The following is a 26,975-nucleotide window of genomic DNA, read 5'->3' as shown; positions in this document are numbered from 1 at the left end:
AGCAACCTTGCTGTTCCCACAGACAGGGACCATTACTTACCTCCATCCTCAATGACTATAGAATTCACTGTGGCATCTGAGGTCAGACGGAGCATATCTCCCTCCTTGATAACAACTTGTTTTGCAGAATCTTGTCCTGGATCCCAGTTCCTGAGACGGGGGTTTTGATCTGGGCAATTCTCTATAAAACAATGCAACGCCAATATCTCATCAACCCAACAATATGCAAAAATACCTTTTTTTTAAAAAAATAAATTTATTTATTTATTTATTAGCTGTGTTGGGTCTTCATTGCTGCGCAGGGGTTTTCTCTAGTTGTGGTGAGCAGGGGCTACTCTTTGTTGGGTTGCTTGGTCTTCTCTTTGCAGTGGCTTCTTGTTGCAGGCTCTAGGTGCGCGGGCTTCAGTAGTTGTGGCACCTGGGCTCAATAGTTGTGGCTCGTAGGCTCGAAAGCACAGGCTCAGTAGTTGTGGCACACGGGCTTAGCTGCTCCACGGCATGCGGGATCTTCCCGGACCAGGGCTCGAACCTGTGTCCCCTGCATTGGCAGGAGGATTCTTAACCACTGCGCCACCAGAGAAGTCCCGCAAAAATACCTTTAGCCAAATCCAAATACTACCATCGTTTATCGCAACCTGCAAGTAATGGGCTGACATATTTTAATTTCCTTCCAAAAGGATGGAAATCCCATCCCATCCCACCAAGCAGAGATATGTCAAATCCTTTACTTCCTCAACACATAAAGTGTTCACCACAAAACCAAGATGCTATCATCTAGTTAGGGTCAGAGTCCACAAGGTAAAAACAGAGTTCTCCTGAACTATCCACTCTGGAAATAAATCAACAGTAAGAGGAAAAATTCTGAATCGCTCTTGGACCCATGCTAGAAGGCTGTTTTAGAAATGAAAATATGTTCACAACATACTGATAAATAAAAAATGGAAACTGGTAAGCAATACGTACTTTAGGTCTTAGTTCCTTCCTATGCACAGTGAATCATAAAGTAGGTGATAATAGCACTTCTTTCATTCCAAAGGCAGCTGCTGATAGATATTGCTATCTTCAGACATGTACACTTTCCCAACGAAACTGCAAGAGGCAAATAGCCAAAGACATGACTTCTCATTTTCAGAGACGAGGAAACTGAAGATTAGAGAAGCCAAATCCAAGATTACTCAGCAAGCTGAGTGATATGGAAGTTCCCCTTTAAAAAATGAGGTTTACTTTCCTTGTAGTATTCCTTTACTAGAATTAGAATTTGCCTCTTGAACAGATGATGATGAAGACATAAAAGTATTTTGCATTCCCACAGCTATTTAATGCATGAGACATTTAGTTTCTGCTATAATTTGGAAGAAGAGAGAGGGAAAAAAATCACACCAATTTTGACCAACTAATGACCAAGTAGTTACCGAAGATCAATTTGTCCACTCTGGACTAGATAGTGTAAAATTTATAAAGTATATAATTTATAAAATTTAGAATGAGCTCACAGCCCTCAGAGCATATAATCTAGCTTAGGAGAAAAAGCCACTATATACGAAATAATACTGAACAATGTGGTAGTTACTTTAGATGCAAAAGAGCTCAGAGAAAGGACGGGTAGAGCTAGAGTAACTGAGGAAGCTTCAATGGAGCAGATGACACTAAACCTAGACCCCCAACAAGTGGATAGTATTTAAAAAAGAGGAGAATGGGGCTTCCCTGGTGGTGCAGCGGTTAAGAATCCACCTGCTAATGCAGGAGACACGGGTTTGAGCCCTGGTCTGGGAAGATGCCACATGCCATGGAGCAACTAAGCCCATGCATCACAACTACTAAGCCCATATGCCGCAACTACTGAAACCTAGAGCCCGTGCTACGCAACAAGAGAAGCCACTGCAACAAGAAGGCTGTACACCGCAAAGAAGAGTAGCCCCTGCTCCCTGCAACCAGAGAAAGCCCAAGTGCAGGAATGAAGACCCAATGCAGCCAAAAATAAAATAAAATAAATTTATTTAAAAAAAAAAAGACGAGCATGAAGGGGAGATAAGAATAATAGCGATGCAAATATCCCTTACTATCCAAGTCCATTTGGTTGCTCATTTAGAAAAGCAAGATGTAGCCTACATTTAAACTAAGCAAAGATAAGAATGGACAGGATATGCTTGGGAATCACATGAAGGTGGAAAGTACATGTTGGGGGATAACAGGAGAAAAAGTAGAGACAGTGGGTACATCACAGAGATGTAATTTTTTATAGGAAGGAAACTGTGCTTCCTCATTTTGAACTTGCAAACCACTAATGCAAACATCTATTTCTAAGCATTCACGTTGGCTTACGCTTTCTCTTTGAAGTGATAATAACCACTACAGTTAAAATTAGTCCCACTAGTTAAGACCTTGGCAATTATTTCACGGAATTAATTTTTCTCCTAGCAGTTTCATAACCATTGATATTTAATTCTGATAAATCAATGATCATCATTATTATGCTAAGAATAATCCTTAAGCTTTTCTTCCCATTGAAGAAACAAGAAATGTCTTGAATTCGTTCTGACTGAATATTAAGGATTTCTTGAGCTTTTCTTCTACCTCCCTTTCTATCCATAAAACATTTAGCTGGAATAATCCATGATCTCACAAGCAAATGTAGGCCCCAGGAAACAAGCACTGTACCCAGCTAGAGAAGGAAATCCAGGAGGAATCTAAATCTCAAAAGATCTAGAGCCTACTATAATAGTTATATAATTCCTCTTAATTCTTTATAATTATTCCCCAGGAAAGTATGCTTTATTAGAAATTTTTTATCACCAAAAATTCCAGTTTGATTTTTTTCCCCAGTAAAGTACACTTAATAAGAAAATATGTAGTCTGCAGAAAGCATCGAAAAATAGCTTAGCCAGCCCCACCTTCTAGGCTACCCACTTGCTGAGTAGTGGATGCATTATCAAAGTTACATAACAGCAATAACCACAGTGTGGCTGATCCTGAAATATTTTAGCATACCAGATCTTTCCACTGATATTCTGCCCTTAAACTGCCAAAATGTGAAACTAAAAAATGTTGATTCAAGGAACCACATCAGCAATTCGATGTCTTAGCTGGAATATGAAAACATCAATTAAAGCCACAGATTTCAGCTCCGATTTTCCATAATCTAGCATCCCTTTACTGCAGATTACTTGGAAAGAAGGAATCAACAGCAATGAACTTGGTTATTCCTCCGGAGGAAAGGGGAGAGAAAGTCAATGCTATGTGTAATGGAAAGTAGTGTTGCAAGTTCTTTATGTGGTCTATTGACTTGGCCAACAAAGATGCTGAATGAACATCTCTCTTACTTCAGGTCTATTTGCTTAGAAGTATTGACATTACCTCCACCCAAACCTTAAAGTCTCTAAGACCCCTAAATCCCATGAAAACTAAATAAACTAATATTTCTAAGTCCTATTACTGGTAAAATGATTCTCAAATGTTATATCCATTTAAAGAGGCACTAATTCAACAAAAATATGTTGCAGGCTACAAAAAAATGCAGACCAATATGGTGCCAATCCAGGTGGCCTGGTCTGCTTTTTCCACAGCCCTGAGCCCTTTGATTTTCGGAGAGATGGATGAGGTCAATTATGAGTCCATTCTTCATCGGTACTATATTGAGACTGACTGACAATAAACTTTTCAAAATTAAAGTACTGTTATATTACCAATTTGAAAAGCAAAGCCCATTTAAGAAATTAAAACCTCTCTAAATGATGTTTAACTATGAAGACAAGTGTATCAAAACTTATACCTCCTAATGGATGTTTTCCTTTAAGGATTTACATTGTTTCTCAAAAATACTGGAAGCTTCTCTTTTGGAACTGTCTCCCCAGCCAATCTCAAATGGCACAACACAAATCTTATCACTTTCACCTTTCTTTTTCAATTAAATGTGCTTTATCACTACATTTAGTAATTTTTATTACTAAAAACCTGTGGTAGTTTGAAAATCATACCTACCACAAAAGATGAAACTGTTCCACCACAAGGTTTCAACAAAGACTCTTAAAATTACTATTTTGAAAAGAAGTGCTCCAAGAAAGTCTTGAGCCCTGGGACAAAGTGGCAAAATGGAAAGGAAGAGCAATCCTTTAATTTTGTCATTTCCAATGGATTTCTTTAACAAATTGCTCTCATTCATAAGAAGTTACACCTCATATTATCTAATTAAATATTAGTTAGCTAGAGCCAAGTTAAAATGACAAAAGATTTTTCAGAATTTATTCTACTAGTTCCTTCCCTTCTTTCTTCTCCTGGAATGTGTTCTGTATGCACACATGCATCTACACACACACACATATGCACTTACCATCTGGAGCATATTTTGAGGATATTCCTAAAATGACTGCAAGTGCAACAAAAAATGAAAAACTAGTAATAGTAAAGCAAATGAAAGTATTTTTGTGCCTCTTCTGCTTTTGGCTTTCTCTCTGGGCTTGCTGTTCCTCAGATGACAAAGCAAAGGTGGCCCGGGCTTCCTGTCTGATGGAGGTAAATTTGGCTGAAGCTTGGCTCTTTGGAGGAGGAGGGGGACGCAGTGGGACAACCTTTCCTGGAACATAGCCAGATGAGCGATGGCTGTTTCCATTGTGAGGTTGCAGGAAAGCAGGGGAGTGTCCCCTGGAATTAGTGGCATGCATGATATACTGTCACTGTGAAAAGAAAAAAAAAAATTAAGGCTCAGAAATGTGAAAATTGTAATGGCTTTTTAATATTGTGATAAAATATACATAACGTGAAACTTACCATTTTAACCATTTTTAAATGTATAATTCAGTGGCATTAAGCACATTCACAATGTTGTACAACCATCACAACCATCCATTCCCAGAACATTTTCATCATCCCAAATAGAAACTGTGTAGCCATTAAGCAATAACATTTCCCCCTTTTCCCCAGTCCCTCGTAACCACTGTAATGACTTTTTGAAAATATCAAGTCAGCTTACATCCTGATATAATAAACTATGTCAACAATCATCTTCACTAATCATCTTCTAATGCCACTGCTCCTCCACCCTATACATTATAATCACCCGCTAACATTAATGCCCAGTGTCACACCCCCAAAATTAAGTCAGTAGCCAAGCATCTATGTGGTTTAAATGCCCCCCAAGTGACTCTAATGAGCATCTAGGTTGAGAACCGCTTTTCTATGGCAACTGTTCTCAATTGTGCATAACAATCACAAGGGAAGCTTGTTAAAAATGTAGATTCCTAGGCTCTCCACCCCAGTGATTCCCGCTCAGTTGGTGGAAAGAGGGCCCTGGAGTTTCCATTTTTTAAATGTACCTTGGTAACACTGAAGCAAGTGGTCACACTTTGACTATCATTGCTCTAAAGCTCTTCAAATTAAAGTCCATGTGTCATATGAGGACCACAAGGTAACCCTAACAAGTTCCAACAGGCAAGCATGCATGTTTAGGTGTCTAATTTTCCCCCCAAATTTATCTCCTGGTAAAGCAACTTAACTATTTTTAACCATGTTATCACTTAACAGACTGTGAATTCATTTAATGAGACTGCCTATACTATCTCTTTAAATCCTCAAATTTTGTTTAAAAATAGTAGGCATTCAAATACTATGGTTAAGATGATTTTAAAAAATAACTAACATTCACAGAGCACTTACTGCCAGGCCCTGTTCTAAACACCTTATGTGTGTTAACTCACCTAATACTTTTAATTTGTCATATGCATCTAATGTGACAAATCTATGAATAGGTGCCATTATTCCCATTTTACACAGGAGAAAACTGAGGACGAAAAAAGTTAATTAGCTAGTTTAAAGAGAACCAGGACTCCAGAGAACCAGAGAATCCAGGAATTTTGACTCTAGAGTTCAGGCTCTTAACGGTTACACTAATGTGTCTTTCAAAATAATTGAGAGGCAATAATTTCAAAGAATCAGTTCTGCAAGGGTATAACCAGAACTGTGTTGAGTCTGAAAGGGCACCTCAATGTTCTCAGAACTTCTTCATGTAGAAGTTTACCAAACTATACATGATTCTTTCTTATCTAAGAAAAGCTGACACACACACACAAAAGGGCAGTCCTTTTTACCTTCTATATTCTTTATAGTAAGCATTTATCAGTTTTCGAATAAAAGGATAAGTTTTAAATGGAATGTTACTCTGTAACCTTGTCAAGTAAAAGAAAGAGAGGGAGGCTAGGAGACAGGGAGGGAGAAAAAGAAAAAGATTGGAGGGAAGGAAGGAGAGGAGGGAGGGACGGACGGAGGGAAAGAAGCACTATGTCATTTAATGTTCTTATTGCAACAACTGTGGATAAATAAGAAACATGATGTCCATTACTTCCCTTCTTTAACAACTGCAGCATCTCAGTCACCTGACTTCATTCAATACTCTTATAATTAACCCCCTCATCTTCTGCCAAAACAACAAAAAAAGGATACCTCCAAACTGCTCTAAACTACAGCAAATCCACTAAACACAAAATGTGACCATTAAAGATGCCACAAATAAGTGTTTCCAGGACCCAAACGACCTGGAAATTAATGACAGAAAGGCAATCTAATCAGGAATTGATGTTGATTTTACATGGGGCAAAGAACATTCTCAGTCAGTATGTCTGCCAAAAACACTTGGTTTGTGGGATTTGATTTCTGAACAAAAGTAATTATTCAGATGAAGCTTAAGCTCCATAACAAAGGGAAAACAACACGATTCAAGGTGCTATTGAAGAAACTGCTGCATGTGCCAAGCAGCAGAAGAAAATAATGGATACATCCTGCTGGAACAAATGAGAGAGTATGACAAAGACCCTTTTATGATCATCTATTAACAAAGAAAGGACTAAACTAGATATTCTCGAGTGCCAGGCTCACCAGGGTGAGAGGGAATCAGACTATAATCTCCTCTGAAAGGGAGTGGGAATCTTTTGTTTGAAGCTGCAACCATCTGATACTTCATTGTTTCAGGGTGAGAAAGGTTGTTATTACTTAACAGGCTGGAGGCCCCTTTTGTGGGAGACAATGTCTCCAGATGTACCACAACCACAACAAAAAAGGCAGGGAGAGGCTCAATGAAGTCACCATCCCACTGGGAAAAAATTTTTGTCTTCACATTGACAAAAGGGTATCCTAACATGAAAATTCAGATGGTGTCTGCCACAAACGAACATGACCAATAAGTTGAAAATAATCATAGTGTGTTTTCCCTATGACACGTCTGCAAAACTATATACATTTTTTCTATATATTCTGAGCCCATTTGCCCTATTTTACTGAAAAACATGTAAATACATAAGCAGCAAATACAATCATTATTTTCCTAAGTAACACATTATTGCAACTGTCAGAATAAATTTACAAGAAAATAATCATATGCAGATTTCCCTCTCAATTTATTACGACCTTTGAATAAGACACAAATACATTGCTTTAGGATTTCACTTTACATTTATGAGTTTATTTTAGTAGTATTATAAATCAATTACTTTAAAATATATCAACTGCTAGTTGTAGATTTCAATTATTCATGGGGAAAAACCGATATTTCACTCGTTCAGTAAGCAATTGTGAGCTCTTGCTGTCATTAGAGAATTGTGGTAGGGACTATGGGGGATAAAGACAAAAGACACACAGCATCCCCAAAAAATGCAATTCCTAAATTTGATTTTATTTATTTTTTAAAATTATTCCAAGTATTTAACAGTATTTGTGTAAATGAAATAGTATAAAAATTTAAGCAATATTATACATAGAGCCCTAAATTCAATTTTAAATCACTTGCTTGAAGGAAGAGTGAAATTGGCTAAGGAAATACCATGAAATACTGTGATAGGTTCCCAGGCTGTTTAATCCATAAGGTTATTATTACTGGTAGCATTAGTTTGAGGCTGGGGTCCCGAGAATAAAGGAGAAACCTAATAGACAAAAGAGGATGAAGAGTTTCCCCTGGCTTTCAAGCTTTATTCAAGGTAAGCATTAGGTGTCATTTTAAAAGTTCTACTACAGACTGAAGTTTTTACTTAATACACTGTTAATTTGTTTATATCACCTGTCATTTTTAAAAGGACTGTATTTCTAGTGGAAAGCACACAGCACACAGAAGGAACACACCAGTATTTTAAGATATATTTTAAGAGTGATTACAGACTGTGCTAAACCCCTAAACACTGACAGACAGTCCAACATGGGGAATAACCCAAGTCATTCATATCAAATTTGGAAATACATTGTCTACAAAGGTTTTGGAGCATAATTTTTGGTATTTAGGTGTTCCTTGGAAGAATTATCTTGTGAGTATTTATTTCCTGGATGATTAAAAAACCTAGTAACCCAAAAGGCTTGGTAATAATTAATTTAAAAATAAAATCATGAAATTAAAAATTTGCACATGGGACTTCCCTGGTGGCACAGTGGTTAAGAATCTGCCTGCCAGTGCAGGAGATACAAGTTCCATCCTTGGTCCAGGAAGATCCCACATGCCGCGGAGCAGTAAGCCTGTGCACCACAACTACTGAGCCTGTGCTCTAGAGCCCGTAAGCCACAATTACTGAAGTCCATGCACCTAGAGCCCATGCTCTGCAACAAGAGAAGCCCATACACGCACGCATGCACTGCAGTGAAGAGTAGCCCCCACTCTCCACAAATTGGAGAGAAAAGCCAGCACGCAGCAACGAAGACCCAATGCAACCAAAAATAAAAATAAAGTAACACAAACCTATTTTTTTAAATGCAGAATCTCAGGCCTCATCCAGATCTACAGAATCAGAATCTGCATTTAAAAAATAAAATAAAAATAAATAAAAATAAAACTCTGCACAGGGAATTTAGGCAAAATTTAAAATAGATAATGAAAGAAATTACTAAAAGTATGAAAAAATCATAGCAACTTTCAAAAGGGGTAGCATTCAAAACCTGGTACTTTTGTCAAATTCTCAGTCATTCTCACAAAAACAAAATCTTAAAATTTTCCTGTTATTTTAAATAAAATTCTTCTCCCGGATAAAAAGAGTATATAACCTCAAACAGCAACTGTGGGAGGGGCTTATACAGTTGTAAGAACATTCAATTAATTTATTTGGTTATAAACTACAATAATCACAGAAAGTAATTTATTTTGAAATTTCAATAACATTAAAGGAGATCGTAGTTGTTCTGTTTATTTGACCTATGAAAAAAGGGGCATGATTTTAAGAAAATTGAGATATTCTCCAGTAAAGTTTTCAAACACTGTACTATTTCATCCATGAAGCCTTCTCAAGATTCCACAAGTTCCCTGCCTGTTCTTCCCTGTACTCTGTTTAAAACTCTTATTGAATCACCTTGCCTTCTGCCTTTTGTTTCAATTAATGTAAGTACATGTCCATCTCCTGCAGTTGACCAGAAGCCTCTTGAGAGCAGGGACTACATCTTACTCTTCTTGGTATACTCACAGGACCTTACACACAGTAGGAACTCAGTAAGTGCTTACTGAACTTAGACCTTAGCATTTTCCTCTGTTTCTCTGTCTCTGTCTCTGTCTCTCTCTCTCTCACACACACATATACACACACATTGGAATTTCCCATTTACTCCTTTTTCAACATCCTTTGGCTCTGGGAAATTTGTCTAATCTCTATATTTGTTGCTTAACTTGGGAAAAATTGAGAACATTTACTACTTCAAGCAAAAAAGTCAACGCATTTATTTTTACAAAATGCAATCCTAATATGCAATCTAGTGGGTGACTAAAAGGTATTATTAACAACTGCAAATAGGAATTCTAAAGATAAAGAGACGCAAACCATCTAGACAAGCTCAACCTTTCACAATATTTTGTAAGTTTTAACCACACACTATGAAAAGCGGTAGGTACATATGAAAAAGGAAACGTTCCATTCCACTTCATATTGTTATGCTGAAGGCAAATAAATGCTGTGATCAAAGGAAAATTCTTTTCAATACAGAGATAGCAGCAATTAATTCAAAACTCCTAAGAGCTCTTTAAAGGGTTGAGTTTTCATTTTCTTTCTACTGCTGAGCTGCTAACACTGAAGACCAACTGCCTACCACAAGTGCTTATCACTGACACAGTAGTTGAGGACACTTGCCCTATAGCCTGCAAAATCATCCAGCCCCTCCAAACCAATGCAGAGGGAGTCCCCCCAGCCCACTGCTATGCCGTGCATATCGGCCCCATCATACTAAACACCTAACAAAAATGCAATACTTTTGACTCACTTAAGCTCTTTTAAATCCTGCCTACACTTGGTATGAAAACTTACCTTTGAATGGAAAAGTCAGGCTTATAGGAACAGTCAAGAAGCTGGCATGATCTCAAGTTTATCTTTCTTTGATCAAGGATGTAATTCTTGAAACAGTATCCAACCTAAGGTCAGTTCCACAAGTTAGTCTATTTTCCAAGAGTTTCAGTACAACTGGCCAAAACCTGGCTAAGGAAACTTTTCCTTTTATTAAGATCTTAGTAGGTCTTTGTAACACATTGACTGGTATGCTCAGTCACAGCAAAAAGTAAAAGTAAAACATACCAGGAAAGAGAGGTGTTCACAAATTATCATGAAAACAAATGATAATTTTGTTTATAATTACTAGTAATCATGACCTAATAAAATTCTTAACCAGCTCCTAATGACTTTGAACTTTCAATTAATGGTTCTAACTTCCAATCTCCTATTTTTAGGAGAAGGACAAGAGAAAATAATATCAAGGCGATTTTCAGGTTTGGATTTTTTCTGGGGGGAGTAGGAAGTAGGATGTTTCATCTAGTCTTGTTTTAGATTCAGATTATGTCTGTAGTTGATAAACAATGAGCTCAATACCTCAATCATACAAAACTATTCAGTAAGAAATAAACTTAGCAAAGTTGACTCTTAGGACCTTTAATTTACAAACTGTCAAGTATTTAAGTGAGATCAATATTCTCATATAAAGATTTTCAAATACAAAGGACAAAACAAAGAGAGTTTCAGAGAGGGGGAGTTCTCTTATGCATAGTTTAGCAAAATATACTTTATTACATATTCTATTCTCAGAGAATACAAAATACATTTTTCTACAACGACTGCAAAGGAATTTAGCATAAATGCTAGGTCTATTCCTATAGCTATTTGGGAGAAAAGAGACAGATGGTGGGAAAAAATTAAGTTCACTTTCATTCAGATATCTGCTTGGTTTTGTGTAAGCAGACTCCCAAAGAACTGAATACTCTGAGACATCTAAACAGGACAGTGCCTTCGCACTGTCACATTCACACAAGACACATTCTCCATTATCACCCAGCACTTGTCATAGCCTTTCTGTCTTTGTCCTTCAACTCTCAAAATCAGGATGAGTCATCATCACCTGCAGTTGTCTGGCACATTCCCAAGAAATAAGACACTTTGCAAAGTTAGTTTACCTGCATGGATTCCTGTTCAGTTTACTAAGCTGATCACACCCAGGCCAATGTTTGAAGGTAGAAGGGTAATGCATCAACGCTCCACATAAACAGTTCCCTACTACGAAGTAAGAAGATAAGGTACTGAGACACTTTAATTCTATTCTTCTACCTTCTTTCTTCACTTGGTCAATTTAGACACATATGATGAATGATATACTCAAAAGTTAACCTACTATTATATATAAACACCAATATGCACCTGACTTTCAGTTTGGTACCATATATTGTTTACATTATCTCCCCACTCAAAAGGAAATAACTCTCAATACACACTAACTCTATTAAACCACAACACAGAGAAATCACAAGGAATATTTCAAACATATAGTCCTAAAAAGACTAAATTTACTAAAAAAAAATATTTTTGCCACTAAGCATTTGAGTTGGAATAATTATTAAAGTTAGAAGACATTTTTTTCCCTGCTTAGAAATTCACCTTTCATTTGAGCTATACTCTTTTTGCTAGAAAACTATAGTCAGGAAACAGTAACTCCCTGGAAAACAAAAATTAACTACAAATACTAAGAGTTTGCTTATGCAGAAAACAACAAAACAATATATGCTCATGGGTCTGTATTTAAGGATTTCAGATTAGTGAATTAGCTACAATTTCACTAAGTTTCACTAAACTACAATTTCACTAATTCTATTGGAATCTCCTGTTAAAATATGGTCCCTCAAAACAACGTCTTTATTTATAATATCTAATGCCCAAAGAAAACCCAGTGAATACTTTCCCACTTCAAAGTTGTGACCTTTAAGAAATAGCTTAATTCATTATTTTACTCCTCTCATTTATGCAAGGTATAAGATGTCTGATTTTTCTGCCACCACACACAGTCATTAATCCTACCTTTTTTCAAATCTGTTAGCCTGTCCACGAAAGCAGTGCTTGACCCTAAAAGCCAAGATGGCTGATAGAGCGAAAAAGCTGGAGAACATTATCCTGGGAAACAAAAGAGAAGCAAAAGGGGCAAAAATACTGATTTACAGACCAAGGAGGGTAGAAAGGGTGACAACTGAACAACATCTAACATTCCTCACCCAGTTAAAAATAAAATTTTTTAAAAAAGAGCAAAGTATGTAGGCCTCTGGGTAGAAGTAAAGAACTAAAGGATAAACAAAACTAGAGGATGATCGTTCTTCAACTTGGAAAATTGGAGAGAGGAGAGGGTCATTTTACCTACCAGTCCTCTGCTCTTCACTTGTGTTTCCTTTCTTCTGATTATTATTCCTCAGATTCCTTTTTCTCCTTAATTCTTTCTACTGAAAAGCTGTTCTTTTTTCTCCTCTCCCTCTCAAGGGTCTTTAGACCAACCCCCTTCGTCCTTGTTCCCCAAAGGCTGGGAGGACACAGCAGAGAGACTCCCAACCTGCTGACAGTGACGGATGGCTGTGCAGAGGCACACAATGGCAGACGCAGGCGTGTCATCAGCCTTGCAGCTGGCCTTCGAAAGAAAGAACCAAAGCCTAAGGCTGACCTGAGGGAGGCTGATTTAATTAAGGTCATAGCAAAGGGCAGAGCTGCCTGTGGGCTGCATTCTCTGCTGAGTGCCAGGGACAAAGCTTTACGATGCTTCTCCAGACGGAAAGTTCAAGAAAGTCGTGTTGGTAGAATGTTGAAAGGTGGGAAAAAGAAAAAACAGCAGAAATGTGTTTGATAAATAAGTATAGATGTACCAAAAGTTTATGATCCAGTGTTATACAGACATCAAAATGCAATGACAGTAGGAAACATACACCAAGCATGTTTTGACATGCCTTTCAAACTAAGAAATATTCCATATGAATAATGAGATGCCCAGACTGAAGTGATCCAGGCTACTCAATTCAACATCAAAGCAAAGTTTTTATTAATGGCAGGGCCAGGATAAGAATCCAAATGTATATATATTGTTTAACCTACAACACATAGTCTATTTTTAATACAGTATAGTCTATTTTTAATACAGAGAAAAGCCTTACCAAAGGGGGAATGTGTTCATGTTTGGGGATCGCTTATGAGACAATGATTTTGCTAGATGAGTGGAACCCACTGGTGCAAAAAATATATGTGATCTCTACCTTCAAGGAGCATATAGCCTAGTGTTGGGGGAGGGTGATGTCAGGTGATTACATAGGTAAACAAGTAATTACAATACATGTTGAGGCAAAGACACTGGGCTGGTGTGTCTAAAGAAGTGATAGCCTGATTTTATTAAATCCCAAACTTGGGACTTCCCTAGTGGTCCGGTGGTTAAGAATTCACCTTCCAATGCAGGGGACAGGGGTTTGATCCCTGATCAGGGAACTAAGATCCCACATGCCACAGGGCAACTACTAAGCATGCAGGACACAATTAGAGAGAAGCCCACACCGCCATAAATAAATAAATAAATAAAATCTCAAACTTACCCAAATGTCTACCATCAGACTACTACTAATAGCTTCCTTTGTATGTGTGAACTAAAATCTACCACTGAACTCTGCCCCTAAAATGACAACAAACTGTCCAAAAATAACCAATATAAGAGAAAATGACAAACTCAAACTCATGATGTCTTTCGTATTCTCTGGAAGGCTGGCTGGCGGGTGTCACCTGCAGATGAGTTCCTGGACGAAATACAAAAGAATCACAGTCCCTGTCTTCCTAGGGCTTGTGAAACCTAGGCCTACCATAGGAACCATATTACACATCCTCCACAGTCCTCTTGACATTTAGCAAACTCAAGGGTACCAGAGTCAAAGGCAGGACCTCGAGCAAACGAGAAGTTACTCAGCACCAGAGCAGAGGCTGGACTTTGCATGGCCGAACAGGGATAGAAGACCACCAGCAGCAGGTGGACAGGCAAACAGGAGCTGAGTGATGAGCTCAAGTGATGAGGACAAGCATAAAGAGGGAGCAAGAAGAAATACTTTAAAGCCAAAGCCAAGCTCAGATGACATGGTAACCAGGAAGCTGGTGAAAGTTATCCAGAAACTGACCCTATATGGTGAAGGGTGGCCATGTGGTAAGGGCAGGCAGTGTCTAAATCAGCACAGGCACTTGGGAAAGCAGCCACTGATACCCATCAACGGATGTCACTGATCACGCGGATAAGACGATTCATCTCTCGTTTGGCCTTTTCATCTATACCTTCATACACAGCCCACTTCCTACCAAACTGCTCGCTTCTCAACATTACCAGCACTTCATTCTGAGTGCGGCACTGGATGGTTGGGGAATGGCTATTATCGCCAAGCATCTATTGAACAATTAAAGCCATATCTTTTGCATGAATGAAGTATAATATTTTTTAAATCCTCATACAAAGTGGATTTTATAGTTGATTTTATAGTGGGGGAACTGGTGGTATTAAAAACAATGTTATGTGTGTCTTTTGTAGGTTTTTTTACCACAATTTTTTTTAAATGACTCATTTTTCTCATTCCTTCTGAAACAGGAATCAGGTATTTGTCCTTGTGCTAAACTTAATCTTTCCAAGCCCTAAAATGTTAATAATGAATTTTCCAACCTCATTGTGTTTAAAAAAAAAAACAACAACAAAACTCATTCTTCAGGGAAGTGAGTCACCATTAGCAGAGACCATTATGATGAGAAGGCTTGTTAGTCTCCAAGCACAAGCCAGTAATAAGGCAAGATCCCCCAAATCAATAATAATTTCACTCTTCAGAGAGACTTAGTAATCAGACACGACAAGGACATCTCGTTTGTGGTGAATATGCATATGTTTTAAGATATTTATCAAAAAAAAAAAAGGGGGCTTCCTACGTGGCACAGTGGTTAAGAATCTGCCTGCCAATGCAGAGGACATGGGTTCGATCCCTGCTCCAGGAAGATCCCACATGCCACGGAGCAACTAAGCCCATGTGCCAAAAAAAAAGATATTTACATCAAACTCAGAGTCAATGAGGGCAATTCTTTTCTCAGTCACTCAATATAGTCTTAAATTGCAAACTTTTTAGGCAACAACAATGTTCCAGTCATACTTCTATGCAATGTTAAAGTCATTTTTTAAAAATACATTAAAGCTAAGACCACCACAAGCTCTCCTAGGCATACTTTTCATAATACAAAATTTCATCAAATGCTGCCAAATTTTTACTTATAGTCCAAACTAAGATGAAGCCCTGATAAAATAAATGTAAAAGGTTTATCACTTGTCACCATGCAATGAAAATAAATATCTTGTTACAAGTCTGTTTAGTCTAATAATAAAAATTTCAGAGCAGATTTGCCTTCTAGATCAAAGGACCGATTTGTTGGGAGATAGCAATTCTGTGTTTTAAGTCATACACAGCTTTAAGTCTGTTTCACTTTTTGTAAAGAGAGATTTTAATAAAGACCCTATGCCTCACACATCTTTGTATCATTCACAGCAACTCTGCACAGTGCCTTGCACATCTTAGGAATGTAATAAAATATTTGCTGAACATAGTTTCTAACAACCAGCATTAAAGTCTTCCCAAAGCAAGTACAGGGAAAACAAAAGAACACATAAACCTATTTCTAATATGCTTTTATCATATGATTCACAACACAAATCCGAGTAATGTTTCCAGGAACTTGCTCCTTTTAAAAAAGAAACAATACTTTAAATTGGTATACCATTTATAGAAAATGCAAGTAAAGTTAACATTACTTTTACATTTAGTTCCTTATTTGACAAATTTATTACAAGTAGCTTCACCCCACTCTGTGCACCATATCACATCTAGATTATCCCAAACAAAACAGAAGGTATAGTATCTGCCTTAAACATGGATGCAGTGGGTTTCTAAGCCCAAATGCAAATTATTTCACTATTAAAACATTAAAATAACTAAATTGCTAACAAAACCAAACAGGAGCAAGTTAGAGTATACTGGAGAAAAAAAAACTGCTGGCTGCAGATAGGGACAAAGGGGTTCTTGTCCCCATTCAGCCATTAATTTACTATATGACCTTACCTAATTAGTTAGCCTCTCTGGGTCTCAACTTCCTCATTTTGATATTATCTTTGAGGCCCATTCCAACTGCATGCTAAGATTCAGCACGTGCAACTGTCCTGAGAACTGATTTATAGTCACACTGCGCTTCCCCCCAAAAAGTCACATTTAACATGGCAGTTTTAAATATCTGAGTATGGATTTCTATCAAAGGCAATTTATTAAAATGTCAGATGAGCGTAAGTCCATTTCAAGTGGAGAATTAAGGCAAGTATATTAAAGCAAGTACTGCTTACAGATTCAAGTTTCACCTAGACAGCAGCTGTTGCTATTGAGAGCACAGCCTTTCTTTAACAGCATAGTTGAAAATTACACCTCTTTACAAATGGAGAAAACTATTAAGGGTGATTTTCATGGTCTCACAAATGCAGATGCACAGTTTTTCTTGTCCTTTCTTTTTCCTTTTCTATATTCATTTTGTTAGGATGGAGGGAGGAGAGCATAGAAGTTATAGTACAGACCCAGACAAGCCCCTCTCAATTGATGTACTGTACTAAACAGCCCATCCTTCTAGTTAGTGTTCACAACCCAGATGCAATGAAAAGATTTCCTATGGCTGAGATGAAGATGCCTGAACAAGTGAGACTCCCCATATGACAACAGCTGAAGACCTGCACTCAAGATGGGATTCAGAACACTCAGGAAAGGGCCAATGAAATAGAAATCTGTGACTGAGACCAATTAGATTAAGTTATAAACTGTATCTATTCACAGCTTTAAGGAGGGCATATTTTGAAAGTACCAAACAGCACTAGCTTGTATGTTACTTTATTATATACATTGCAAATTAAATCAAAGTTAATCCTCAAAAAATTCCATCAAGTCATTTTACAGATGAAGAAACAATATGTGAAGAATTAGGGGATTTGCCCAATAAGCAAATGGTTAACAACTGTCAGAATTGTTAAAACAATTGTCACAATTTGTTTTAAACTCAATTCTGACTTCAAGTCCTCCAATCTTACATTTCAAAATGGTACCTCTAGTACCAGTTTTCAGCCCCTACTGATTTAGTAAATTTTATTTTTCACTAAATTGCTTTCCCCTCCTATTCCCAATCTGATCCTCCTCTGGGTGCTTAAAGCATTCTATGCATAATTCTCTAAACACTTACTGGGCCTTCTAATTGTTCATTTCCTTTTGTCCCTGAAGAGACTCATTTCTTCCACAGCAGCGAATGTTTTATCTTTCTTTATAGATGGAAACCACCACAGATTATCTTTGCTCCTTGTTTTTTGTTTTCTTTTTCTTTTTCTCTTTTTTGGCTGCGAGGCAGGTGGGATCTTAGTTCCCTGACCAAGGATCAAACCCTTGCCCTAGAATCGGCAGCGTGGAGTCTTAACCATTGAACGGCCAGGGAAGTCTTTACCAAAAAGAACACTCCACAAAGACAGTGGGCAATCAGATTGCTTCCAGAGAGCCTGACACACAACAGGTGATAAATAATTGTTAGCCAAAGGAATGGTGGGTGGGTGGATGATGCAATACTCATATATATTTTACAGCACTTTACAAGGTACACATTTATATACAGCATCCCATGTGAGTCTAAAACTGTTAATTTAATAATGATAATTTAACTTTTCTCTTTCTGACAGGTGGTTCATCATTCTCAATTTCAGAAACTTGCCCAATAAGCACTAACTTTTCAACTTCAGAAATGGCCCACAAGACTACCTTACTCTCTGCTTTGTTTCCTCTTCATTTCGAAGGTAGCTGTTTGAGAACAGGCTTACGTCTATTAGAACATGAATGAGGTGTTGTCCCATTCTGGTTTCCTGTTGTGAAAATTTCCTGACTTTTGAAAATTTGAGGGGGGTATATAGGCCAGATCAAGAAAAGAGACTTTACTCAGACAATTAGCTGAGACAAAGGAAATCTAAACAAGTACCATGTAAGAATTTACTGATTTAATTTTCCCATCCACACACACACTGTACCCAGTCCTCAGCTTGCTTCCTCATTCACAGACTCTTAAAGTGGAACAGGTGATGACTCAGAATTCACTTCTAACCTTACTTTGGGCCTGTAAACACATTCAGATAAAACAGCATCATGTGAACTGAACTGAAAACCACAAGATGAGATTTCCAGTTACACACACACACATTGATCCTGTAGTGCAGGTACACAGAAAGTTGACAGGAGTGCTTTAATGTAAAGGATAAAGCACCATAAGGTGCTATCCAATGTTTACTAAGCAGAGGAAGTGCACTATCTTCTGCTTTGTCCAGAAATGCAAACTCAAAAGAACGCTTTGAACAGCTAATCAAAGGCACAACCAAAGTATGATACCCAAACCAATTTTGAAAACAGCAAGTTTCCTTCAAGAGTCAAACAAACATTCTGGCCAACTAAAGAACCATAAGGGTAAATATTTTAAGTGTATTAGTTTTTAAGCCAGCTCCAAAGGGTAAGCCTGGATGCTTTGAGGAGTCAGTCCTCCCTCAGCTCAGGTGAAACCTCCCTCCACCCGCCTTCCCCTAAATTCTTCCACTTTGTACTGGGAAGAGCTCACCAAAATAGCATCTGCACACCCTCAACACGTGCAATTATGCAACATCGCATCACAGTCACACTGAAACAAGGGGAGTGAACACAAGCCAGTGGTGGCTCCTGCGCGGAATGAAAGTTCTTAAAATTATAAAGCACTCTATCCTTAACCCCTACTGCTGATGAAAGGAGACATATATCAAAGTCTGTTTTCCTAACCTAATGCGGAGAATGTAAGTGAGCGGCTTCCGCTCAGGGAAATCTGGTGACACAAATCAACCCTCAGCAGAGAGCATCTAGGGACGTCAGAATCTTGGTTTTAATACAAGGGGTGTAGCAACCAGCACTAACTGCAGCACTTAGGGGTCCTCACAGAGCCGGACCCCCTTCCTTTGCCAAGACCTCTCGACTTTGCAGAGGAAAGCTGGAAGTGGGGGATCCAGTGCTAAGCCTTTCCCCAGCTTTAAAGAAAGCTGCACGAGATCTTAAAGAGTCGCCTTAACTAAAAGACAGTGGGAGGGGGGACGGGGGGGCCTCAAGCCCAGGGGGAATAAAGAGACAAAGATTACCCCAAACTCGTACGCGCGCGCGCACTGAAGCCGAAACTCTGCAATGCACATTCCACCAACCTTTCACTGTAATCGGCTTCCTGTGGGGTTTATTCCCCCAAGCCAGCCCTCTCCAGAAAGTTTAAGCCTGTTCACACCGACTTTCAAAGGTCCATTGTTTCCTTCCCCGTAAAAGCAATGAAAAGAGCGAAGGAGAGAAACAAATCAAGACGTGGTTCCCAAAGACCCTTTCTTAGGGAGAGGACTTACTCGGGGAGTCTTGTTACTACTCCTAATCCAAAGAAGGGAAAGGAGGCGCGCAGGGGGGAGGGTGGGAGGGTGCTGTGCGGGGCGGGAGGATGTTTGCAGTTTCAATAGAAATGCCCAAATACCTGACTGCCGGGAGCCGGGAAGGTGCGGAGGACCACGGCAGTGGCCCCCAGCGGGCAGCAAGGGAGGCAGGGCCGGGGTGGGGGGGGGGGGGGGTGACCCCGTTGCTTCTTACCTTCCCCTCCCCCGCTTAGCGTCGGCTAATTCAGGTGCCTACACAGCAGTCCAAAGAGACAGAGCCGAGCTCCTGGCGTCCCCGGGTCTGGATCTTCCCTCCATGGCCAGGGAGCCCCTCCAGCCCCGGCGCCGGCCGCCGCCGCCGCCGCCGCTGCCGCTTTTACGCAACTGGCAGCCGCAGCCCCTGCCTGGAGGTGAAACACTCTCCTCCCGGGAGTGACGCGCACTTCCCTCCGCCTCCGCCTCCTCCTCCTCCAGTCCCAAGCCTCAGGGGCAAGGGCCTCGGCTGGCCCTCTCCAGAGCAGTCGCTCCGCTGTCTCCGTTCCTTCCCCTCCGGGAGGAAGAGGAAGAGAATCGTGGCCCGGGCGGCTCGGGCTGGAGCGTCCCGGCGACAATGGGGAGGGGGCGGCCGCGCGGGGCAGAGCGGGGTCCCGGGAGTCGCGCTTGTCCCTGGTCGGCGGGCGCCGCGGCTCGCTAGGGTCGCGCTCAGCCTCCGCCGGCCAGACAAGCCGCCCGGCTCTGCGAGACTGAGGGCTGCGGATTGGGCGCACCGGGCAGGCGAGACGAAGAAGGCGGGGGCAGAGGAGGAGCCTGCGGCCGGAGGAGGCGGTGGCTGCGCAGGGCTCCTCCCGCTGCCCCAGCTCGGTGCGAGCTGCGGACGCCAGGGCTCAGCGCCCCTTGCTGCGGTGCCCAGGAACAGCACCTGACGGCCCAGCTGCTGGAGCAGGACCCCCAACCAGCGCGCCCCGCTGCGCCACCCATCACCTCCAGGTTGGGCCTCACCCTGAGTCCCCATCACCTCCCAGCTGAGCTTGACTCTGCACCTCCATCACTTCCCGGCTCAGCGTGACACTTCGCCCTCCACCACTCCAAGGCTGACCTGGACATTATACCCCTATCACCTCCCGGCTGAGCCTGACTTTGCGCCCCAACATCTCACGGCTGAGCTGGACATACTCCTTCATCGCTCCTGGCTGAACCAAACTCGCCCCAGCATCCCCAAAGGGACTTCCACAACTCCCGAAATTTTTCTGAGTTCGGCCACCGCACCACGGCTGCCCCCACCTGGCCAGTCACCGGCGCTGGTTTCTTAGCCTTTTCAGGAGAATAGCCTGACTCAAGGCAGCTCCTCCCGCAGAATAGAGCCGTCCCAGCATCCCGCTCTCCTGCCAGAATATATATACCTACGTCTCCCCACGCCCCCTGCCCGCGCCACTCTGGAGTGGCTGCCACTTGCAGGAGTGGCGCTGAAAGCCACTCCCCGGCCCACCCCAACTCCGATGTACCTCTGTGCGCACCCACACGAGGGCTGGAATAACCCGGCCGGCACCGCAGTTGGAGTTCCTCTTATCGAGGAAAGCCTTGGCTCCCGCTCAGGGCGCGGTCCGGGCTTGATCAGTCAGACCCACGAGGTCCCGGGTTAGTGACAGCAGCAGGACTGCCAAATCCAGACTGTCGTCATCCGCCACTTAATCTGGTATTGGAAGTTTTCCCGCTAGGGAACTCTTGCAGTGAATACTGTACAGATAGGATTGTTCAGTTTTCAGAGTTGCTCTTTTTTTTTTCCCCTCCACCCTTTTAATAAAAATTCAGTCATGTAACCATGACATACCGAGCAGGCGGGAAGGGGAATTCCCTGTTTCGAGGGTTTTGGTTCAGGACTTTGTTGGAATCAATGTACCTAAATCTTGGCTGATAAAATTCCTGTGGGACACTGAAAATTTTAGATTCCCAAACCTCATCAACCTAGGGAATTGGAGATGCTGGAAATACGCAAGTTTGAGAAACAGTGCTAGAGTGCATCCTGGAATTAAATAAAATCTTGGAAAGATGCCTGTAAAATGGTAACACGGTCTAGTGCTGAGATCTTAAAGGAACTACCCAAACCCTAGGAGCCACTGTCCCTTCCAGGAGAGGGAGGAAGATAGTTTCCAACGACAAATGGGGGGAAACAAAGGACGATTTTAGTAGTCTAAAGGTGAAATGTCCAGGACCATGCCTTGTAAAGACAAGACAGGAACTGTGTCACCTTGTGTGGTAGGCTAAAAAATATCCCCCCAAAGATATCAGATCCTTATCACTAGAACCTGGAAATGTCCCATTATAGAGAAACAGGGTCTATGCAGATTAAATTAAGGATCTTGAGTTGAGGAGATTTTCCTGGGTTTTCAGAGTGGCCCTAGCTGCAATCACATGTATCCTTATAAAAGGAAGGCAGAGAGGAAAAGGCAATGTGACCAGGAAAGCAGGGTTTGGAGTGATGCAGTCAAGGAACACCAGTAGCCACCAGAAGCTTGAGGAGGCAAGGAAGGATTCTCCCCTAGATCCTCCAGAGGGAGACAAGTCCTGCTCACACTTTGATTTCAGACTTCTGGCCTCCAGGAGCCTTAGAGAATAGATTTCTTTTGTCTTAAGCCAGCAAGTTTGTGGTAATGTGTTATAGCAGCCACAGGAAACACATATACCTTGTGGCCTGTGCAGTGCCAACTTTATGTTAAAATGCCCATTTTCTGAATCTTTATTATGTGCCAGGCACTTTGCTTAGAGTTGGGACATCTCATTTAATCCTCCCAATAATTACTATTCCAATTTTAGAGATGAGGATACTGGGACTCAAAGTTTGAGGAGCCTGCCAAGTTCACACAGCAACAGCCTATTGGAATAAAGTCAGCCAACAACTCAAACACCAAAAATAACAATTAAAAGTTCATATAAACTATTTTAATGAAAGTTTTGGTTTTAAAGAGGTCCTACTTCCTTAACCTATATCTATTACCGAAACCAAAGAAAATGGATGTTGATAGTAGGGGAGGCTGTGCATGTAGGAGGAGGGCAGGAGATATAAGTGAACTCTCTGCACCTTTCGCTTTTTGTTGTGAACCTAATACTGATCTAAATAAGTTCTATTAATGAAAAAGAAAAAGTGGGGGCACAGAGGGAGATTGAATCTTTGTGTAAGCTACCTTTGAGAATTTAAAAGCTTTTGTTCTTAGATATTTATCTGGAACATGAAAAATCAAAGGTCCTTTAAAAAAAAAAGGCAGATAGTTTTGAAACTAACATGAAAGGAAGTTTAAAAGGTTAAAAGACAAAACAAAGTGAGAGGTCACAGAATGGAATTGATGTGGTCACCAATTGGGTTCCCAGGGAAGCAGGCTCTGAGACAGAGTGGTGGGATGGTCGTTAAGGAATGCCCATGGGGTTGACACCTGTGGAGGGAGGGACAGGAAGCAGGATGGGCCAAAAGGAGAAGTGGAGCTTCAATGTAAAGCCAACAACAGGCTCGGCAGACCTCCCCTAGAGGCCCTGCATCTGGCCTGACCCATCAGAGGAATTGGGCTTACATGACTGGACCTTTATATAACCTCCCTGAATTAGTCATTGGATGTGGTACATCCTGGGAAGTAGTATGACCTTGGGAAGGTGACTCAGCAGCTGAGGCAGTCCCTGAGAGGCCAGCTGTCAGCAGCACTCAGAACTGGGCAGCACGTCCTCCCTTGAAGGCAGATCTGGCTGGCAAACGCCATGTGACACCCTCATCCCCACCATTGTGCTGTCCTTTCTGCATGAGGAGGGAAAGCCCCAGGATGAGTGGGAAGCGCATGTATTTTCTGATTCCTGGTAGTGGCAGTGCTCACAGTCTTGAGGCAGGATAGCACACTGGCTAAGACTGAGGCCCTGTGGTCAGATCACTTGGATGATCAAACAGCGGGGTGCATAGCTCGCCTACAACTTAACAAGATGCCTCCATGCCTCAGTTTCTTCATTTAAAAATGGGAATAATAATAGTACATAGCCCATAGAGTCATTATGAGAATGAAACATGGTAATGCTCTAGGGTGCTTAGCTGCACACCTCATATGTGTTCAGCAAATCGCATTATGGGTCCCTTAGGCCATCTCTTCTTTAGCCCTCTGTGATTCGCTAAATTGGAATCTTAGGTTACACTCACAACCTGGGCATAGGCAACTGAATGTTCTTGGGATCCAGATTGGAGATGAAGGCCATGAGATACATACAGTGAGCATTACCTAAAGGAAACTAGAACTTTCTTTTTAATGGTGAGAAACAACAGCCAGACTCCAAACACATCTTGTTCTTGCAAACCTCTCTGGCCCTGTATGTGCTTCCCTTTCTCCATCTCTCTGAAATGCCAGTTCTCTCATTCTGTACCTTGGCCGGCCCAAAGCTTTACCACAATGACCACTGTCCTTTTTGTATTCTGAGCTGTATCAAATGTCACCCTCTCTGTGAACATTCTAGGGTCACTAGTCAGGGCCTTCCCCAAGCTCCAAAGGCTCTGCACACACATCTGCTACAACCATTAGCACACTGCACTGTGATTATTAAACAGGTCTTACCCCCAGCTATTCCCATCCTGCCCACTCCCTCACAGCTGGTGAATTGGGGACCTGAAGACTTAGAGATTCAGGGTGGAACTTCATTCATTTTTAAATCCTCAAGCTCTAGCACAGTTGTTGAGTGACAGTGCTTACTGAGTGGGTGACGAAGGAGCTCACAGAGCCCTTCGAGAGAGGGCAGAGGACCAAACACCATGATTTGGAAAGAGTTTGTGCACCTCCGCGCTCAGCATTTTAGTGCCTCTGCTTGTTTTGAATTTTCCAGCTCCAAACCCTTTTAAGACAGAACCTCTCTTGACTATCACCCACTCTTTCCTCCTCTGTTTTCCCCCAGGCTGTAAAAACTAATTCCTACAAACAGTGTTTCATTCTATGAGGGTCTCAACAGATCGTTTTTAAATCATGTTTTTCTGTTCATACTTGCTCCCAGTTACATTTGGTGGAGGGTGTGGAAATGATTCTCCAGGTGACTAATGCTTCACTAGGAAGGTGTTGATATGCTGTTTGCCATCCTCACATTAATTAAAAGTCTTAGAGGAACTTTCACCCCAGTGACCTAGTGCAATAACATTACAGAATGTTAGTGTGAACTTTCTCTGCTGTGGTACAGCTGAATGTCCACAAAACCATCTTTTCTTTCTTTATGTCCTTCCATCCAGCTACCTCATTCTCACACTTCATCAGCTTGTTATGAGGACTGTATATATTTCCAGTTCAACTCTCTGGGTACTTGCTTTAAAATATGATGTAAACAATTCTGATACAGCTAAAACTCTGACACAGTCATTTCAGAGAAAAGAAAAATTTATTTATTTTACGTTAGGTCTCTAAATTCTGTTAATTAAGTAGGAATTCATTATCTTTTCTTTTTCCTATTAAATAACATGACCTTTTACTCTGAAAAAAGTGATATCCCATCCTGATTTTTTCAGATTTTGTACAAAATCCTCTTGTTATATACCTTAGTATTTTTCTATGTTAAGGACCTTTACAGACATCTTTATATAAGTGATATTGCTTTGCTGCTGGCACTCAAACGCAAGAACTAGAAGGTACATTTTCCCAATTGTCCTATTTCACAATTGAGGACACTGTCCCTAAGATGGGAAATGAGTAGCCTGAGATCACTCAGCTACCCTAAGAGCTTCTGCCGTTGTTTTTGATTGACTTATTTATATGTTGCCTAAGATATATACAATATTGCCACCACGATCTTATGTTTTCTGTATAAGGACTGCATGATATATGTAAACTGAAAAACACACACAAGAGGGATTTTCCTGGTGGCACAGTAGTTAAGACTGCACTCCCAATGCAGGGGGCCTGGGTTCGATCCCTTGTCAGGGAACTAGATCCCACATGCATGCTGTAACTAGAGTTTGTATGCCACAACTAAGAAGCCCACAAACCACAATTAAGGAGCTTGCTGGCCCCAACTAAGACCTGGCGCAACAAAATAAATGAATAAATAAATAAAATGTAACTAACTAAATAAAATATTAAAAAAACATACACCTGAGAAATGTAGCATCTTTTAATTTTTTAATTATATTCACATATAGATGTATACTGATAGATTTTAAAACAGTGAATTTCTGTAAGAATTGAGAAAGCTGGTTATATATATAGATTTTAATTTGAAATAATACTCATATCCTGAAATCATGCATTATCTCCTGGGTTTTATCCCTTCTTTCCTGTTCCTCCCTTCCAGGCAACCAGCAAAGAAGCATAAACCCACTCTACTTTGAAAGATTAAGAATCCTGTGAACTCTTCAAAGAAGCATAATTAGAAAGAAAAAGCAAGATTAGGAGCACCTTATCTGCATAAATTCCATAAAGTATATTGCATAAAAGCTCTCTGCATTTCCCATAGTTATTATTAAGACTATATAAAGTACAAGAAAAAATAAATCCCTGTAGTCTCAGGGCCACCTGGATGACAAGAGACCTCTTCAGGAAATTTGAAATCACCAGTGATTTGAAAAGTCACAGTTAACAACTTGCCAGAAGTTACCGTCAGTCCAGCTCAATTCCACAAATCCCTTTGGTAACATTTCTACGTTCCTCTAAAGAAATCAACATGAGACTACCCCGAAAGATAATCAAGATTACCTGAAATATTATAAACTAACAAAAGTCATCAAATATTTCCCACGTTTCTAAGAGTACAATGGAAAAATGACCAAAATAACAGAGGTAGAAAAATCTGATTTTATGTTCCACTCAGAAGTAAGAATTTACCACACCTTTAAACCAAGACATTGTTTTCAGAAAACCATTGTTAAAATGTACACGGTACTTAAAAATGGAGGAAGGAATTTCAACCCTCTCCGTGGTCACATCACCACAGGGTCTTTTGTCAAATGAGCTGAACACAGCTTAGAAAACTCAGAGCTCAGTTATTTATTGGACAAATAATTATTGTTAACCCGGGTGCCAAACACTGATCGATTCTGGAAATGAACAAGATAGCCAGCACCAGTGCACTTCAGTATGGATTCCTCTCACTAATAGAAGGAAACAGACAAGTAAATCAATAAGCAAATGATAATACAGGTTATGATAAACTCTCTAAAGGAGATAAATAAAATTATGAATAATGAGTGGGGTAGAAGTTACATGGATAGTCCTCATTGAGGACAGGTATTCATGTCCTGGTATTCATGTCCT

At 40.5% G+C, this 26,975-nt stretch overlaps 1 protein-coding gene and 1 pseudogene across 5 annotated transcripts in view; one reads left to right on the top strand and one right to left on the bottom strand.

The window, feature by feature from the left end:
* Nucleotides 1-21,087, bottom strand: part of CEMIP2 (cell migration inducing hyaluronidase 2) — a 74,214-nt gene extending 53,127 nt beyond the window's left edge. Inside the window, exons 1-4 of one of the 5 annotated variants that reach the window (XM_057723713.1) lie at nt 19,940-20,440; nt 8,705-8,758; nt 4,328-4,670; nt 41-181 (exon numbers count right to left, since the gene is read on the bottom strand). In XM_057723713.1, coding sequence (XP_057579696.1) covers nt 41-181; nt 4,328-4,658 — 472 coding nt within the window. In that variant the 5' untranslated portion in view covers nt 4,659-4,670; nt 8,705-8,758; nt 19,940-20,440. Of the gene's footprint in view, nt 1-40; nt 182-4,327; nt 4,671-8,704; nt 8,759-10,250; nt 10,399-19,939; nt 20,442-21,006 lie in introns of those variants that run through there. The other 4 variants (XM_057723714.1, XM_057723715.1, XM_057723716.1 and 1 more) reach the window with 4 other exon arrangements.
* Nucleotides 21,088-21,221: 134 nt separating this feature from the next.
* The window catches only part of LOC130844334 (glucosamine-6-phosphate isomerase-like), a 32,115-nt pseudogene continuing 26,361 nt past the window's right edge, over nt 21,222-26,975 (top strand).

This window comes from Hippopotamus amphibius, chromosome 2 (genome assembly GCF_030028045.1).
Source record: "Hippopotamus amphibius kiboko isolate mHipAmp2 chromosome 2, mHipAmp2.hap2, whole genome shotgun sequence".
In the NCBI taxonomy this organism is placed as follows: domain Eukaryota; kingdom Metazoa; phylum Chordata; class Mammalia; order Artiodactyla; family Hippopotamidae; genus Hippopotamus; species Hippopotamus amphibius.
The sequence above is the reverse complement of the archived record's forward strand: the minus strand, read 5'-3'. Positions and strand labels throughout refer to the sequence as shown.